This window comes from Accipiter gentilis, chromosome 11 (assembly GCF_929443795.1).
Source record: "Accipiter gentilis chromosome 11, bAccGen1.1, whole genome shotgun sequence".
Taxonomy (NCBI): domain Eukaryota; kingdom Metazoa; phylum Chordata; class Aves; order Accipitriformes; family Accipitridae; genus Astur; species Astur gentilis.
The window spans coordinates 21,116,232-21,135,542 of NC_064890.1; the positions used below are offsets into that span (position 1 = coordinate 21,116,232).

Here is a 19,311-nt window from a genome sequence, read left to right on the forward strand (position 1 = left end):
CCGCTACCAAAACCTTGCCAAACAAAACCAATACAAGGACACATATTTGATAGCATCATTGAACAGAAGGGCACTTTCATTTCAGGTTCCATGACTAAGAATACATTAGCCACCTAACTTGCCATCATTTACTTGCTAACTTTTCTAAAAATTCTGCAAGGTACCAAATTCATCCAAGCCTTAATAAACACTACTGCATTTGCAAAAGGAAAAATGCAAATTCAGGAAAAACCTGCTGAAAAGTTACTCTGCCCCACAAGGAAAATAATTCTTGGAGGGTTTTTTTGTACTACTTTCATAGATCTTACAGTGCAAGTTTATACTAAATTTAGGTGAGAAGAACAAGATTCAAATCTTATATATGCAAATGTAATTTTCATTTTGGGGCTCTTAAAATGAGGAGAATAACTTCGGATTCCCAAATTACAGATACAGTTAACCTTGAGCTTGGCCATTTTCGTAATATGAAGGTCAACTACACATGCTATTCTAAATTCAGTGGTTAATTCTCAAAAGTACAGCGAACGACAACAATGGAACACACAACGCGATTTGGTCAAAAAAAAAAAGTTTCCGAGGACAAGACAGATCATTTACTAATTTCTCCGGGGAGTTACTGCATTTTTTAATGCAATTTCACAAAAGTACAATGTACTTAATTTACATTAATCCTCCCAGTATGGCCTTCAAGGAAAGCATACAAGAAATGCACAAAACCTGAAAGTCAGCATCTAAAAGCACTGGCTTAAAATTAAACATGTAATTAAGTAAAGGTTTCTCTCACTTGGATGGTTTGCTTACCTCTGGGGGGGGATATAAGGAGCAGATACCGTTGGCATAACTGTACAGGGTTCAACCACTGTTTTCTTGGCTTTTTTTGTCTTTTTTCTGACTTTTGATGTAGACCTAGCAGTTCTGACTGATCCTTCCTTTCTACAAACACCGTTTTTGATTTCAGCTTCTCCATAAATATTTAGAGGTCTCCGTGTGCAACCTGGTGGAGTATGTACATCGCAATAGGCAGTCTTTTTTACAGAGAATGTTGTCCCACTGCCAGTTAGTTCTTTCACAGGTTCCATTTTCATATACAGACCGGCCTTTTGAGCACACGTCACATGGAATGCAGTATAGCAGTTTGCTTTGTGGCACTGGATGCAGGCACCAACACCTTTCTGTTTACAGAGGTAGCATGTTAACTTCCATCTGGCTGGGGGAATGTTCCTGACACCATCAATTGGCTCAATAAAAACTGTATTGGCAAATCCAACTTCTGGAATCCACAAAGCACACACAACGTGTCCCCAACGATCATCATCAGTCTTTTTAAAGGCACCTCCCTTGTTTGGGCACAGCACACAGTCTACAGGCCGAGAACGGGACTGCAGACAGTGTCTGCAGAGCCACTGGCCCTCAGGTATATATGGCACCCCATAGCATTCCTGATGTACTGCTAAATTACACATATCACAAAACAGGATTACATTGCTGTTCTGACATTCACCATCCATGCATATACAACACACTGCATCTTCATCAATTAAAGACTGATGATCACCCTGTTTTTGGTTCTCACAGTAAGATTCTTTTTCAAACCTATCCATAAGGAATTCAAACATATTTTGTGAAACAACTGACACTCCATCACTCTTCCGCTTCTCATTTATTATTTCTAACCACGCATAATCTTCTTCATCCATGTCATACTCAACTTCGTTATCAAGTTCTTCTGCTGACTTCTCAATGAATTTGTAATAAACCGGAGGTCTCCGAGGAGCCGAAGGGGGACTGTATTCAACAATCCTTACTTTTGGTTCTGGAAGAGGAGTTGTTGTAGCAGGTATACCATGTGAGCTTGGAAGAGCTTCATTTTTCTTTTTCACTTTGTTATTTTTATGCCGTTTGCTTCTTAGACAAACTGGTGGTCTTTCACTATTTTCTTTATTGCTGTTGCATTCACTCATTTCCTGGGCTGTAAGATCATCTTCCAATATAATCTCTAAAGGATCAAAGATACTGATCCTATGCAGGCGACCTTCAATTTCTATTTCAACCATTCTTTGAGCTTGAGCGTATGTCAAGGTTTCTCGTGTGGGGGAGTGCTTAATACTGCATGGGGAAGAAGAATGCCTTGCTGCCGATACTCGATGACATCTTCCTTTTCTCCTCATTTGGTAATGTTTACCTAAAATCAGAAGAACAGTTAATATTATGAACTCCAAACATTCATATTAAAATATTAGGTTTATTATAGCAAGAAAAAAACCTTTCAGTTCTGTAGCTCCCAACCTATCTACTCAATTAGGGTAAAAAAAAAAAAAAAAAAGCCCTTCGCCCTTACTTAATAGGATTGCTCATGCCGTTTTGTACAAATTTAACCTAATGATAAACAGATCTCCTAAATAACAGCTTCTCCATGTAAAAACAGCTATACAAAATCCTTGATACAAAAATCCTACAGAAGAGCTATCTGTAACACCTCTGCATGAGAAAAAAAAGGTTTCAGAAGTGCCACAGAAAAAAAAAATTACACTTGTTACATTGTAAGAAAACCTTTTAATACAATATTTCCTAATACCTTAAGGGTGTTTGCAGTTTGAAACTTTTTTTCAACAGCTACAGATTACTTTCTCCAGATCTTCCCCCAGAAGAACTAACATAACTGTGAAAGAACAAGTTTTCCCCACATTTTTTTCCAGTGCAATTTGACATAGTCACGTTAACAACTCAATTACTACAGCTATGCTTAAAGCTAGAAAACCACGCATACTTCCAAATTTGGCAAGTATGCAGTCTGACAGCCCTTTACTTTTATTTTTCTCAAGTCACAGTAAGCCTATTATTCTTTACAAAATTACAAGAACACAATTGAACTCGCAGTGCCCAATACAGTGCAGTATGGACTGCAACTAGGAAATATTTCACCTGTAAGGCAGATTTGACTTAAGAGTGAAAACATGCTCCCTGCATGTAAGTGTGCATGTACACACACCCTCCTCCCTCAACAGTTTCTTCAAGAGTTGTTCTCGAAGCAACTGGGGTGGATAAATATCTCCCTGTCTTTAAATCCAATTCCAAACTCTTTAACGTAATTTTGAAGTTTATAACCTACTGGAAAAAGATAATTCCACATACCATACATAGCTTTTTCCTGCCACCATGAAGCAACATGACTAGGACAAGCATGCATTTTGATCACAAAATTTCTGATTAAAAGCTTCCATACTTAATGCCTCTTGACATTTTAATGTTGGTTTTGTGGGGTTTTTTCCTTATGAGGGTTGAAAACATTATAAAACCAATGCATAAGGTCAAGTTTAAAAGTTTTACCCCCCTCCTTCCTTCTTCTTAATAAATCATTAATAAACAGCAAAATTCAACCTCAGCTAAACAAAAAATTCCTCTTTAATCACTGGCTTAAAATAATATTAGGGCCTCACTGTTTTAATTCTGCACTTCAGGTCAGTGTTGTGTCTTAGTTAAAATAACGCAACGAGTGTTAGCATGTATTGCCAAAATAGCAGAGAAATATAGAGATCAAACCACAATTATTGTTAAAGACTAGTCTATCTATTTCAGTAAGAAAATAGCAAGGACTGGAACAATTACATAAACTACTCCACATAGGCTGCCTTTTGCTTAGCTTATGATGCTGATCTCTAAAGGTGCACCTTCAAAGTACTGAGGGAACTCCTTTTACAGGGAGACTAAATAATTTAAGCAGCTAGCTTTAAAACTAGTTCTTGAGAAGGTCTGACCTATCTGCTCTCACAAACTGACCCTTGTTTTCCCAATCTAAGCTGGTTTTATTATTCATGCGAGAATTGTGTTGCTCATAGATCTTACTTTGACACAAATAATCCTTAACTCTTACTACTTGTTTTTATAGCATAAGCACAAAACCAGACAACAGTCAGTGTTTAATCATGACAGACCTCTGATCTGCTCTATATAAACAACAGATGAATAAAAAAGGCTCCACCTCTTCAAACAAATTTGGAAGAAATATTTGATAATTTAATTCTGTAAAACAACACTGGATTAAACCATACTGATTTCTTAACTGCAGAAAAAGTTTAAACCACTGATACTGCTACAGAAGGTCCAATAACTAGAAACAAAGGCATACGGATACTTTAACTGACTTAAAAGTTAGTTCCCAGTTTCCCAACAGATCTTATAATTCAGAGGCCAAAGATAACAGAATGACCTTGATTTCTGTTTATTATTATGAACAAATAATGAGGGGTTCTTCAGCTAAAACACACTGATGTGTCAATGTATAGCAACCTACTACAGATCAGAATGGTTTCGTTTTATGTGGGTTTTTTTTTTAATATCTCACCAATCACCAATCTGCATCTCACCAATCAAGTCACCCATCAAGAAAAACAGATCATTTACATTATGTTTACCTCATATAATTGCACCCTAATTCTGTCTAGATGTAAAAGTCTGTTGTTTTTTTAAATGTCCCTTCCTATATCTTAGCTGGTTGTGTACTTGTTCATAGAGGTTCATGAGGATAGTGACTGTTTTGAAAAAAATACTGGGGGAGGGACGAGAGGTAGCCTTCAGAAATCAAAAAAACGTGCAACGTGTCCACACTTCACTATCTAACCTAACCCAGTACCACAGAAAAACATATTAATGCTAGGTTTCCAAGCTCTCCACCCCCCTCTGTTTCCAACGTTCTTAAGCTGCAAGCAGGCAAGAAGAACAGGAAGAAAATATCCAAAAGTACAAGTGTTCTTGCTTTAAGATTTAGGACTACTGTCATAAAAGTCAAATAAAGTATAAGAACCAGAATGATAAAAACTGACTGAGATAACATCTAAGCATCTTCCCTGTAATATTCAACTGTAAATAAAGCTACCTTAGGAAACAAATTATAGTCACAATTAAACACAGAACGGACACCCTACAAATACAACGCAATAAACACAGAATTGGAACTGGTAGTACTCTGGCCAAATTTCATAGAAACTTCGTGTGAACAACTTAAATGCTCTGGAAGCCAAAGCAGTGTTTTGTTTTGTTTCTCCAAAATTCTTCTGTTTGCAAATGTCCTATAAATATTCCAGATGAAGACCAGATTTCTGCATAGCAAATTCATGTCTGGCAACCGGTTTGCTTTTCCTAGTAAATTATCAGGTATCTTTCTCCCCTCCCTCCGTAGTAGCCTACAGGTCGACAGGAACGAAGACCATGGCTCTAAGTTGGAAAAAACAATAAACTAAGACAGTTTCTGTCCAATGGTAACAAAGATACCACATTAACAGCAAAATGAAATTACTTAGATGTACTTCTGTTAGCACTTTCCTGCCTCTTGCAACAACTCAAAAGACCGCAGAAGATAAAACAGGAGAGTTACCCGCAGCTTTTCTTGGAATTCTATCAGCTGCGTGGGAAGAAAGTCACCAGCGGACACTTTCCCTCACCACAACAAAAGCACAGGAAAACAGCCGTTTGCGTGGAACGCACGGTATGAGGCAAAAATTACTTTTTATCAAGGTGTAGGACAGCTAAAACCAACAGGAAAAGTAGATAACGTACGCTTTTTGATTACAAATTCCTTTTACAGTCTCTGCCCTAGTTACCTTTCTCCTCTTCAAAGAAACTGCCTCTGGTCCCTGGATCCCCTGCTCAATGGAAAAGGGAATTCCATTCTCAATGGACACTTTCATGCACACCATTAAAAAGAGAAAGACACAGGAATGCTCTTTACTCCCAGACAATGAGGGAGGGTAAGCACACAGTGCTTACACGCATACGGGGCGGACGCCTCCCGCGACTTCAGCTGGCTGTGGAGCGGGAGCAATGCCCTCGGGGGGGGAGGCAAAGAACCGGGGTTCACGTAGCCCCGCCAACCGGCCCGGGACCAACCGCCGACGACCGCCTCCCCCCCGCCCCCCGCCCGGGACCACGCAGCCCTCCCGGCTCCTCCGCCCCACGCGCGGGGCCGGCCCACGCGCGCGGGGCCGGCCCACGCCCACGGGCCCGCCCTCGCCGGTTCTGCGCGAACACTTCCTGCCCACGCCCAGGGAGCCTCCAGCGCGCACACACCCCTCCGCGCCGATGGTTCCTGCCCGGCCCCGGCATTCCCCCCTCCCGGCCCCCGGGAGGATGGTTCCTGCCCAGGCCCATCATCTCCAACCCTTCCCCACAGTCACCTCCCTCCCCTCCGCGAAAATACTCGGCCCACAAATATGGCGGCTGACAAAACAGCTCGAGCGGCGCCCTCCCCCCGACCGCCGCGCTCGGCTCCCCCCCGCGCAACGCTCCCCGCCCGCCCGCCTCGCCCCCGGCCGCCTCTCCCCCCCTTCCCCGCCGCCGTGCCCAGCCCGCCCTGCCCTTCCCCCCCGCCGGCCCCCGTCTCGCCGCCGCGGGACCCGCCGGCTCCCGGCCCCGCCGCACACCGCCACCCCCCCCCCCCCCCCGCCCGCCGGCCCCCGCGCTGCCCGCCCGGCTCCACTCACGCTGTGGGAGCCGCCGAAGCGCGGCTGACAGACCTCCCGCTCCGCCTCTGCGGCCGAACGCTGCGGCCGGTTTAATGGCGGAGGTCCCGCCGGTGCTGCCGCCCGGCCCCGCGTCCGGCAGCCGCGGGCGGGCGAGCGGGCGCTGAGAGGGCCGCGCTGCCCGCGGCGGCGACCCGGCGCTGGCTGCGGGGCTGCTGCTGCTGCAGCCGGGCGCGGCGCATTCGTGAGGCGCGGCGCTGGTCGCCGTCCGGCTGCGGGCTCGGCGCTCAGCTCCCGGGGCTGAGAAGCTCCCCTCCCCCCTCGGCACAAACAATGCGGCTTCACCACAGCGCTGCGCCGACGGGGGGGAGGAGAGGGAGGGACGGAGGGAAGGGACGTGAGGGCGCCAGGCACCGCCCAGCCCCGCCACCGCCGCCGCCGCCGGGCGGGGCCTGCGCGCCGCCGCTCCCCCGCCCCCGGATGGCGGAGGGCCGCGCGGGGCCGGCCGGCCTGGCACCAGCCTGCACGGGGCGCTCCGGCGGGGCGGGGCGGGGCGGGGCCCGCCTCGGGGGACAGGGCGGGAACGCGCTGCGCCGGCCGCCGCCTTCCCGCCCAGGGCCGCCCGGGCCCGGGCCCGGGCCCCCGGCGCGAAGGGCGAACGAAAGGGGGAAGGGGGGCGAGGGGAGGAGGGGGAAGGGGGCCGGGCCGCGGCTTGTTACAAAACCGAGGCTCGAAACTACAAGCGAGCGGTATTTAATTATTTCTCTGAGGGACGTCCGAGCTCCGGCGTCGTAGGTAGAAAACGCGCTTGAAAGTTAGCTCTCACCTGGCCTCCGGGTCAGGCCGCTGCTTGTAAATTAAGCGATATAATAGCCTTACGTTTCCACAAAGCAAAAGCAAGTTATTTCTGGCTCTCCCTGCAAAGGACACCCTTTGTTAGGTATTATTTTTAGACAGCCATTACAGCCACGTTCGAGATCTGGAGGATTTTACTGCAGTACATTCCTGCGAGGCAGCTGCACCCACATGCTTAAAAAACAACTTTTAGCTAGCCCAGCCCAAGACAAGCACTTGCCTTTGCCGATCACACGGAACAAGTCCTGCATGTAGTAAAAAGCATTCAAGAGTAGCTATGATTCTCTTTGCCCACCTCTAACAACCATCCACCGAGTGAAGCTTTCTTCAAAACGACTCCCCGATTCATTTTTACGTTTTCTCTACCACTTCTCCGTTCGCTTGCCTCAATCGGTAGTTGGCCCTACAATAAATTTATGACTAGGAAAACAGAAATAGCTTAACACCTGTCATCACTTGTAGAAAGTGCATTAAGGTCTGGAGAGCTGAAGTAACTTCACTTAGGCAATCCTGTAGAATAGGCAAAGTACTTTCCCACTCCTTTTTCCCCATCAGGGACCATCCAGCAGACCATCTCTTAACAAAACAGAAGCTACTGAAACAGCTAACGTTTGTGCAGTGTACTTGGTGTAGAAATAGATCATTAGGATCAGATAGGCCTGGTAACTTCAATTTACAGTATTAAAAAGACTGTATGAACTGTAGAGGCCACCTGTTCATTTGTGTACTTGCCTGTGAGGAATTATTCTCTGGTTGTATTGCTTAAGTGATCCTACCATCAGTCTCAGAAGTCTTACAACATGCTGATGTAAGTTAACGTTGCTGCACTGGAATTCAGCTTGTGATAGATATGAAAGAGGGAGCAGCATACTAAATCATGCACATTAGTGTGCAAAGTATAAAAATGACTAGAAATGATAAATGTTGTCAAGAAGCTAATAATATCATCTCATTTATGATAGAAAGCACGTTGTTTTATCTTTTAAGTGATAATCCACATGTGTATCTGCCCTGCAGCTGTACAAATGCTTTATAACTGGAGACAAGTTTTCCACAGAGAGCTTGATGGTGTCCATACTCTCACGTGTCTAATGCACAATTAAGTCTGGCACTTTTCCAGTTCCTTTTTTCTGCCAGGTGGACTACAGCATTCCACAGCTGGACATCCCTTCAATAATGGAGCGTTCCTTACTGGTATTTGCATCATTTAAGCATCTTTTTGTAGTTTAAACTCACACTCTAGTAAGCTCTACTTATGTGACTTTTTCTTAAGATTCATCTTCCTGCTCCACCTGCCCTGTGCATAGGGCACATTTGGTAAAAACACTCCATCCATAAGGTGTAAGGTCTTAAACTTCACACTGATAAAAACAGGAAGTGGCAGTTCCAAAATGGTTTCATTAAAAAGACAGCAAAAGCATCATTGATTCCCACAACCTATTGACCAAGGGCTCACAGCACAGCCTGAATCAATCACGACAGCATGCTATGGTGCCAGAACCTGATCTCCTAACAGATTTGAAATGAAAAGCTTCTGATGCATGTTAGCCTAATGCAGAAAAGCCTCCCTGCTGCTCAGATTCTCTACAGAATTTCAAAGAACTGCTGAGCTTCATTTCCTGGTTCCCATATCGAAGACAGTGTCTCCACCTCAAATTACTAACACGCAGGCAGGGTTCATCAGTGTTCTAGACCCTCTCAATTATTCTCAGTAAGAAGGTACGAGGAGTTTTCGCTATGGACTGTGCAGGCTCTGGCACAGAATGCTTGTCGTTCCTTGATACGGTACTTCAGAGCAATGGCACAAAAATCAGGGCAGGCTCAACACATAGTTCAGTATTAGGAGCCTTACAGTTTCAAATAATTTCTAATTGACCTTACAATCAGGATCCTCAACCCCTTCATGTTAGATGTTACTATGTTAGCCCACATTATTTCAAAATGCAACAGTATGTAGTATTGTCTGGGGCATTTGACCAGTCCTCAGCATGCACTATAATCTCAAAGATCTGTTTCTCTTGCCTTTTCCATCTCACAATTGAGACTTGGTGCCTCTAAATAGTATTCTTTTTATTTTTGGACAAGGAGGAAACAATTCTACTGGGGTACTGTACAATTTCAAGCAAAAAATAACTGGCCCTCTGAACCACAGTTTGATGGCAACAGGACCCTCACCACCTTTTTTTGGCACTAGCTCAACATGCGCATGGGGCTTCAGTCCCAGTCCATCAGAATCTTCACGCCCCTACTTTGCAGCATCAAGTTTTTATTCAAGTAGCCACTGCTGACTCACCCTGCATGGAAGACTTCCACAGAAGCAGTATCTTCTGCCTACCAGCTTTCACCTGCACTAGTTATCAAATTCTCAAGGGAAACACTTCTAGAAGTAAGGGTCATGAAAACACACACAAGTGCTATTTATCTGCTTTGGTATCCTCCTCTTTCCATAGCAGAATCAAACTTCATGAGACACATTTACGCATTGCTGAAGTCTATCACCTACATAGTATCACCTTTGTTTTACTAATAAAGATCAACTCAAGCTTGCTGCAGCACTTAAATATCAGCAGTGGTGCTGATCTTCCCTGGATGGAACTCCGTATCCCTTTCCTGGTCTGAACAGCTGGCTGGTGAAGGGACAAGCAAGAGGCAGAGCTGGCTCCACACATTCTTTAAAACGTGCGAGAATCTTTCCATTTCAGGATAGGTTTTGGACTGCCATAGCATTTGTATGGGGGTCTTCTTCCTATCGTGATGACAAATCTACCTAACCTTGCTAAGTCATGTGATGCCTCTGTATGATGCCTCAAGCCAATCTATCACTATAAACTTTATGTTTGGCTTCCCCTCTATATGGTTTACACCTTCAGACTCAACTATGCATGATTAATATTCCCCTCCAGAATACTGTCTTGTAAGATACAACATTACTGTGGTCCTCTCATCCTGCAAAGGGATGCTTTTTAATCTCACTTACCTCATCAGTTGTGGTATATCGCACTGGTAAAGTACTTGCAGGCATGACTGTGCAAGGCTGGTTGTTCTCAAACCTCACAGAAGCCAGAACAGCATGCGCTGTGGAAAAGATGCTGCAACCCTATCAAAAGACATGTTGCAGCAGTGTGCTGACAAACAAAACCACAACTGTTATCTTCAGTCTGTGAAGTGGTGTTGTGTCCCTCCACCTCTTCTGGCTGATCTTTGCAAACTACTATATTTAAAGACAAATCCACATATCACTGATCCATCTCCTAGTTATCATTGATACTTTGGCAGAAAGGCTGACTTCTTTTTCATATGAGACTGAGTGGGATATATGGTCCAAAGTCCTAGATGACAGTTCCAGAATGCGGAAAAACCTTTTGGCTTCAAATGTGGAAGAAAAGTCTTGGCCCTTTTTACCCCTACATGTTTACTGAATATATTCCTTGTTCCCAGGTTAGGAAGAATTGTCTGCATTTTCCTTTTCATTCCTCTGATCCTGAAGTTTTAGCCATATTATGACAAAAGGGTGAGTAAAGATTAAATAATATTGGTGTTCATCCATGTTCACCAACTGCTAAGGAATCAAAGTTTTTTGCTTCTTATGGCCTCACTAACTCTTACTTCCTGCACATACCATCTTTCTCATCCTCAGACTTGAAGTGGTTCTCTATTTGTGAAATTGGTAAGAAGACCCTTTAGATATCCAGAACAGTTCACGTTGATCCAAACGAACAGTCTTCACCAAAACACAAGTTTTAAAACAGACTAGAGGCTGTGTCGATGCCTTTTATGGTACTGATAAAGGCAGAGACCTTTTGTCATCAGAGCTCCATCAGAACTCAAGCTACAACAGTGTACTTCCTAAAAAACACTTCTGTGAGTTGCATCTGCTAAGCAGTCCTATGGAATGTTATCTATAGATAATACTTAAAGATCATTTGACAGAGTGGTCTTTAAGCAGTACAGCTGCTATACAAAGGCCCTTACCCATTTCCATTTAAGCATTTGTGGGAACTACTGCTTGGAGTCACCTACTACAGAAAGAAGTATGTAGACTGTCACTTGCAGACAGAAAGATATCTTAAGCACTTTGCTGAGATACTCAATTGACAGGGAAGCCTACTTCCTGCCTTACTTACCCTTCCACTATCTAGCTTGAATCCTTTAACATCATGTACCTTTGGGATTTTGCAGTTATAAGATGCTCTCTAACATATATGGTCATAACTGTTGCATGATGGAAGGTGAAGCTTCAGCTTACTCCTACAGACACTGCAAAGACAAAAAAAAACCAACGAACTTCAGTATTAGGCTATACATGAAAGCATATGTAAACTACACTTCAACAAAACAAAACAAAAAACATCCCCAAATTACAAAATGCTGCAGCAAAAACACAAAGCTTGCCCATCTACTCACCTGTATGTAGGTCTTCTAAATAGCAAAACTACTATTTACTGGAGACTATTTTATCGAAAACAAACCTTTGGAGCAGAGTTACTTGCACTCTTATGTATAATGATACTGTTGTTTACAAAAGAGCAGACAGCCATAAACAAGGGAATAGTATTCCCCTTCTCTCCCGTCATTGCCTCTTTGGCATTAATTATTCAATTCCTAGTGTTTACAGTTTGGCACCTTTATTGTGTTCTGCATAGTAACTCCACCTGCAAAGGTCTTTATGGGAAGGCATTCCTGCCAAATGGTAACTGCCATCAGAATAACCCTTTATAAACAAGTGACTGATTTTCTGTTTAGCTCTCTGAACTGCCTCTCTGCATGACCAGATGAAAACGATTGCCAGCGCACGGGAGGCAGCAGAAAAGTAAATCCAGGGCTTTTGAGTGCCCCTTCAACATCCCTAGTCATTAGCCATCATCGGCTTAGCTGGCGAAAGAAGCTCTGTGTTTAGAATTGGAGTGCCTGTCAACTTACATAGCATAACTAACTGGCCTAAGTTATGGGCAGAGACAAAATGTCAGTGGTAATGAGTAGGAATCAAAAAGCAAAACAGTAATTGCTATGTGAAAAGTTCTAAAAATAGCATACTTGCATAGCAAAGAATCCCAAAGCATGGTGGCTAAACAATTTACATTGGATTTTGACTTTTTTTTTGCACCTATTTTAACTGAAAATTTTTGTCAAAGGCAGCCACAGCGAAGGAAGAACAAAGTGCTCTCCACACAAACATCTGATACACAATATATTTCTCAAATCAAACATCAGTTTCAGTACTTTTACTTCTAATTTCTCCCTGTGGTTGTCCTCCTCATCAGGTTTGGATTTCAGAAGATACTTTATTTAGCATGAACTCAGGTAACTGCTTAAGCCAACATAACCCACATACACATCAACAATATTACTGCAAACACACTATTACTTTCTCTGATAACCTTTTCCTACTCCCTGATCCTTTCCTCTACACTGGGAAGGATCCTCTACACAGCCTTCATCCAAGCAAAGAAAAGTTACTCATGCCTTCATAAAGTTCAATAATATATAAAGGTTTTCTTATTTATTAAATCCCTTAGAGTGACTTCTCTATTCTCAATTTCTTGCTGTCAGTATCAAAACGTACACGTGTAATATGTGATGAAGTATAGACACTGAGTGAAGTTGTTTTCCTAGTTAGGTCACTCACAAAGGTGTATCTCCAAGAAACGATCTCCAATGTTTACAATGAGTTAATACTTCAGCCTTAGTATAATTAAGTTAAAATTCAATCAGCAATGAGACACAAATCCAGTCTTAATTACTTCACTACCTCTTCCTCATTCATTCTAGAGGACAGACCTGGTCTGCAGATGATTAAGACGGTATGCAATGGAGGAAGCTTCGCTGTTAGAATCCCTACTCATTTACTGCAAAGGAAATCCCAAAATAGATGGGCTTATTCAGAATTAAAACCTTGTCTCCTCATTTACATGGGGAAGAACTACAAAGCAAGGTGACATCAAAATCTGGGGACGAAAAATAAAGTGAAAAAATAAGTCAGAAGCAAGACTTAATACATGACAACCACAAAAAAACCCAAACAAACAAAGGCTCATAGCCTTCTCTGTTCAGAGAAACCCAACTCATATGTATCCTTGTCGTGGTTTAACCCCAGCCACCAACTAAGCACCACACTGCCACTCATTCACTTCCCCCGCCCCCCACAGTGGGATGGAGGAGGAAATCGGGGAAAAAAAAAAAGTAAAACTCAGGGGCTGAGATAAGAATGGTTTAATAGAACAGAAAAGAAACTAATAATGATAATGATAACACTACGAAAATGACAACAGTAGTAATAAAAGGATTGGAATGTACAAATGATGCACAGGGCAATTGCTCACCACCTGCTGACTGACACCCCGCCAGTCCCCGAGCGGCGATTCCCTGACCCCCACTCCCCAGTTCCTGTACTGGACGGGACGTCCCATGGTATGGAATACCCCGTTGGCCAGTTTGGGTCAGGTGCCCTGGCTGTGTCCTGTACCAACTTCTTGTGCTCCTCCAGCTTTCTCGCTGGCTGGGCACGAGAAGCTGAAAAATCCTTGACTTTAGACTAAGCACTACTGAGCAACAACTGAAAACATCAGTGTGTTATCAACATTCTTCTCATACCGAATTCAAAACACAGCACTGTACCAGCTACTAGGAAGACAATTAACTCTATCCCAGCTGAAACCAGGACAATCGTTTAACAAACAGTAATGAGCCCTATGCAAGTTTTCTTTGCTTTGTCTCAGATGCGTCTACCACCTCAGCCAGTGCCTGATGCTGGCTAATAAAGAGATCTTCCAAACTCATGCATATATAAATCTGGTCTGATATACAATACGGCTTCATAAAGCAGAGACTCTCAACAGGCTCAAAAAAATGCTAGAATAGGGACTTCAAACTGAGCGCTCCTGAAAGATGTATTCCAGCACCATCCTCCCTCCACGTAAAGGGTGAACATGAATAAATCCTGTAAACACGCTCCACATGCCTGTGAGGGGCTGGAAGAGCCAAGGCCTCCAAGGCGGCGGCGGGGCGCACTCTGCCCAAGGGCGCGCTCTGCCCCACAGCGGGCCCGCCCACCGCAGGCGAGGAGCCGGTTGGCTACAGGGGGCGGAGGGCGGGCCGCAGGGGGCGCAGCTCCCTGCTCCGATAGGCTGAGCGGGGCAGCTCACCATATATGGCCAAAGGGCAAAGCACCCTCTCGCCGCCAGGGAGGGAGAAGATGCTCCCCAAACGACGCTCCCCGGGCCCGCCCGCCCCTTTCCCGAAGGTTCCGGAAGCACAAACCCCGCGCGACACCTGATCAGCCTAATGAGTCCGGGTGCCCCCCAAGGCGGCGCCAGGTGATAAAAGGGCACCAACTGCAGCCCCGCGCGGGCGCGCGCAAGCCCACCGGAACCGGACCAATGCCGGACCCGCGAGCGGCGACATCTGTCTCCCCTCTCTCTCTTGGGTTTGTTTGGGGTTTTCTTCCTGTACTCCCTACGCCTCACCCCTTTAGGCATAAACCCTTGACCAAGTCGGGGACGAGGAGCGGATCCAGCCGCCCCCGGGCTCCTCTCTGAGAAGGGGTCTAGAAAGCAAGGAGGTCTGCTCTGAACCTCCTGACCCGACGGCAGGGATCTCCTTATGGTCTTCCCTCAACCGATCCCCAAATAAGCGGGGCCTGTGCTCTAGGTCTGGGGACGCACGGTCAGCACGTGTTATACACGTATTCACTGACGTAGTTTCACGCCAATTCTTGCGGTGAGCGAATAGAAGTTGAGTTTAAGGATCCCTGGTGTCGTTTCACCTGAATCCTGACCTGGGAATTGGCGAACCCGAGTCGTCCTGGCATGTGACAATGCTCACCTCCAAGTCAAAAATCACTGATGTAGACCTCTGATGTGCTAGCAATCCAGGATGATAACAAGATTACAGTTGTGTTTGTAACAAATGAGGTCATTAATATAAAAGCACAAAGGCATCGTGGTTTTGGCAGTGAACATTGCTTACAGTTGCTCACAACTACTGTGTAATTGCTCATTCTTTATTTTCTGAGCACTTGACACCTTGGATCTGAAGAGCAGAGCCAAGTGCCTGCTGAAGTTAATGGGTATGTATGCTAAATATATAAGTACTCTCCTATGTTAAGTGTTCTTAGAAATCATACCCTGGTGATACTAAACTGGACATCCAAATTTAGTACTTCTGACCTCTATTTTAAGGTTTTGATCATTAAAGTGACACTGCCTAGATAGGGTCCTGGAAGAAGCTGGAATCTATAGGAGGAAAACAGATCATTTTAGTAGATGTATTACCTCAGTGCATACAAACGCAGCAATTCTCTGTGGTTGACTTAAGAACTATTATTTCTTGATATAGATTTTGTCTTCATGATTTCGCATGGAAAATGCATCACTGATGCAGAAGTTGCTAGGGGTGAAGCCAAAGGTTTGAGTGATTCAGTAAGGAAAATAAGCTTATCAGAGCAAGAGATAAATGCATTAACTGCCTAATTCTGCTAAAACAAGGTAACAGCAGCAAAAGGGCTAATACTCCCAATGCTGGTATTCTCAATATGCCATTATAACATTTAATGTTTCCAAAGGTATACAAATTCAGAAAGACAGAACTACATCAATTTATCACTACAGCACCCATGTTATCTTTACTACCAAGAAAGAAATGGATGGAAGGAAGCAAAAAAACAGATTAAGATGAACACATCAGTGACTGGAAAGACTCTGGGACCACAGAACACAAAGCTCTGTCTGCACCAGCTGAACATCCACAACCAGCTAATAACACATAGCATAGACGGAAAAATAGGTATATTTAAGGCATATTTTAAGTTCTGTCACAGTAGGAAGGGATACAAGGATTTCATCTAGTTTCCAACTGGTTTTAGGCTCTTGTCACAGCCTTTCTGGCAGCCTTCCGAGTTCAACGTGCACCCCAATATTGAGAACGACAGAGCGCTGGTTACTTACGGTTACTGCAGTGACGTTTCCTTCTTCTCTGAACTTGTAACCTCTATTGTCCAGAGAACCCAAAGAGTTTCTTTGGGAGTATGGTCTCTTAGCTTTCCAATATTCTACAAAACATAACGGGCAGCCAGGTACTTGCAGTTTGCTCCAGGGGCTGGAGTGAGAAATTACTTTTTTGTATTCATTTAACATCAGGTCACTTTTAATTCATGCCAGGTTCAGTTAAGCATGCAAATAAAGATGTTTATTCACAGTATCTGAAAAACAGATAAAAAGTTTATAAATGGGGGAAAACAAACAAAAGAATACTCTTATGAAGTAAGGAAAGTTGTGGTTTCTTCCTGTCAAGATGCCTTGCACAGACTTTCCTAATATCCATCTTGCCAAATTACTATGTTCTTTCACATACTTAAACCTCAGACTGCATGCTGCTGCTACATTCACCACAAGCTGGCAGTCTGGAGCCTTCTCTAGGAATTGCAGTTCCTTACTCTTTCCTTTGCCGGTCACCAGATCACCATCCTGTCTTTGTTTTATTCTTCATATACTTGGTTGTTCGTGAAAAGACTTTCTGGCCCCAGCTTTTCTCAGATTTTTAAGACCTACTTTAAGTTTCTGGTGTATTTTTGTAAAACAGGAAGAAGTTCCAACTATTTCACTCAATCTGTGATACACATCAATAAGTTATATATGGAATCAGTGACTGGTTCTCAAGCCATTTACAAGGTAATTTAAAGAAGAAAAAAAATCAACTTTCATTAATCTCAACTTTCACTAACCCTTAAGGAAATTTTCAGTAGAGGATGTATAAAAAATTGAAGAGGAACAGAGACGTGCAGACAGAATGAGCAACATGCAGCAGGAAAGCACAAAGTGAATATCTAGTCTTTTTTAATTTACTGCAAAATTCTCAACTACCAATTGGGAAACTCTTTAAACTCATAGCTGTTTAAAAAAAAAATAAAAAATCAGTTAATAGAGCCACCTATTCTAATACTGTCAGGCTTTCTGTGGTGTGGTAAGTGTAACTATGTAATTCCAAGTAAAATTCAACATAATTGTAACAATTTTATAGTCCTCCAAGAGATGCTTATGCAATGATCTGTTTCTATTTATTATTGTGTGTTAAATAATCACCATAATTTCTTGTCAACAGACTGGTGATAGAGGCTTTTTAATTAAGCTCTCAATCCTCTATTACTCAGTTTAGCTGGCAGACCTGGCCAAGACCAAACTTCATTTTTAAGTAGTTATATTCATATAAACACATATTGTAACAGTAGAAACTGGGCAAGTCAAAGTAACTTCACCTCAAACCACTTTGGCCTCAATCATCTATAGTACCAGTTGAACTGTATCAGTAAAAACACACTGTAAGTTAAAAAGTTACTAATAAGGAACAAAGAAGGACTGCCAGCATGCAGTGTAATAGCTATTTTGTTGGGATTTTGAGTAGCACATGAATTAAAAAAAAAAAAAAAAAATTCACATGAGATTTCCAAAGGAAGCATTAACCATAACAGATCATTTACTTCATGTTGACTGGCACTGTCCATTTAGAAGACCACACCAGTGCTATAGAAGTACAAACATAAGAATACTATAGAAGAATGTTCAAGAATTTCAAATCAAAAAGCTATCAACTGATTTCTTCATATACTGCCATATATGCACCAAAACATTTTTCTATATCTGTTCAACTAAAAAAAAAAAAAGAAAAAAATCAATTAACCAATGAAAACATCTCAGATCAAAAACCAAGTACTTGCTTAAACACGATTTCTCTCTCTAAACAGTCTGAATCGAAAACTTAGCATTGCTTCCAAACCAGTGCTGTTAATGTTTTTCTCCTGCTTCCGCTCCCAAGTTAAGACGTAAGTTATTATGACCAGCGACACTGAAGTCAAAGGAGCAGAAATCTATGACTGCCACTGGAAGCTGGACACAGTCAAATATCAAAGTCTCACCAAATCATATCTTCACCCAGCTCTCAGCAGAAGTGGCATTCATTTAAAAAAAACCGCCACAAACTACCCTGCTTCACCCCCACCCCTACCCCAAAAGCTGGGATGACTCACTCCACTTGACAGCCTTGACTAATCTCTCTCCATCGGGGACAACAACCACAGACCCACAACTGAACACCAAAACTGGAGAAGCTTTCTCCAGAAAAATTCCAAGATCTCAAGCATATAGCGAGCCACAGCTTCGCTGAACCGATGCGACGCCTATCCTTCACCCCAGAACGGCCTTCCCTGCGATGGCTACCCAGATGGGACTGAAGCATCATGTGAAGTGCCCCTCCCGAGGCAGACAGTGGCTGCAAGTACAGCAAAACAGAGCGCAGAACCAAATCGAGCGTGCGGCACACCACGAACACGCATCGAGGTGGTTTTTTTAAAACTAAAATATGCGTAGCGGAGATCAAATCCCTGAAAAGGCGAGGGCTGCCTTCAGCACTGCGGCGTGCCCGCGCTCCAGCGGAGCGGTGCCCACGAAGGCCTCTCCTTGGGGCTTCGGCCAGGGCAGGCTGCCGGCCCTTCCTGAAGCCGGGGCCCTGCCGGCAGCCCGCTGCGAGCGGGCCGCCCGCCAGGCACCAGCTGCCCGCGCTGCGCCGCCCGCCGGCCCTCGCTGCGCGGACGGGAACGGCCGCTCCTGGCGCGGCCGGCCCGCGGGCAGCTCGGGGCGCCCGCCCGCGGCCTCCCGGGGAAGGCGCTGCCGGCCGGGCAGAGGCCCCGGCGCTCCCCGGAGGCCCGCGGCGCAGCAGGAACCCCCAGGCCGGCCCAGCCGCCGCCGCCCCCCTCAGTCGCCGCAAAAACGAAACGGGCGGAGGCGAGCGGCCGCGCCTTTGCGGAGAAGGCTCGCGTCTCACCCCGGCCCCGGGGCGCCGCGGCAGGACACCCGGCTCCCCGCCGCCGCCAGCCGGATGCGGGCGCGGAGCCGGGCCGCCGCCCCCCGGGCGTCGGCGCCCCGGGGGCAGCCATTTTGCGGGCCGCGGACCGGATGACATGTTGCGCGTCGTGCGTGCCGCCGCTCGGAACGGCGCCGCCCCCCGCGCCCGG

General features: G+C 44.7%; 1 protein-coding gene across 8 annotated transcripts in view; it reads right to left on the reverse strand.

The window, feature by feature from the left end:
* The window catches only part of BRD1 (bromodomain containing 1), a 78,848-nt gene extending 59,961 nt beyond the window's left edge, over positions 1–18,887 (reverse strand). The window contains exons 1-5 of one of the 8 annotated variants that reach the window (XM_049813595.1): positions 16,253–18,887; positions 15,581–15,695; positions 13,089–13,255; positions 11,435–11,567; positions 802–2,182 (exon numbers count right to left, since the gene is read on the reverse strand). In XM_049813595.1, coding sequence (XP_049669552.1) covers positions 802–2,168 — 1,367 coding nt within the window. In that variant the 5' untranslated portion in view covers positions 2,169–2,182; positions 11,435–11,567; positions 13,089–13,255; positions 15,581–15,695; positions 16,253–18,887. Of the gene's footprint in view, positions 1–801; positions 2,183–5,597; positions 5,893–6,476; positions 6,824–11,434; positions 11,568–13,088; positions 13,256–15,580; positions 15,696–16,252 lie in introns of those variants that run through there. The other 7 variants (XM_049813599.1, XM_049813597.1, XM_049813598.1 and 4 more) reach the window with 7 other exon arrangements.
* Positions 18,888–19,311: the final 424 nt, after the last annotated feature.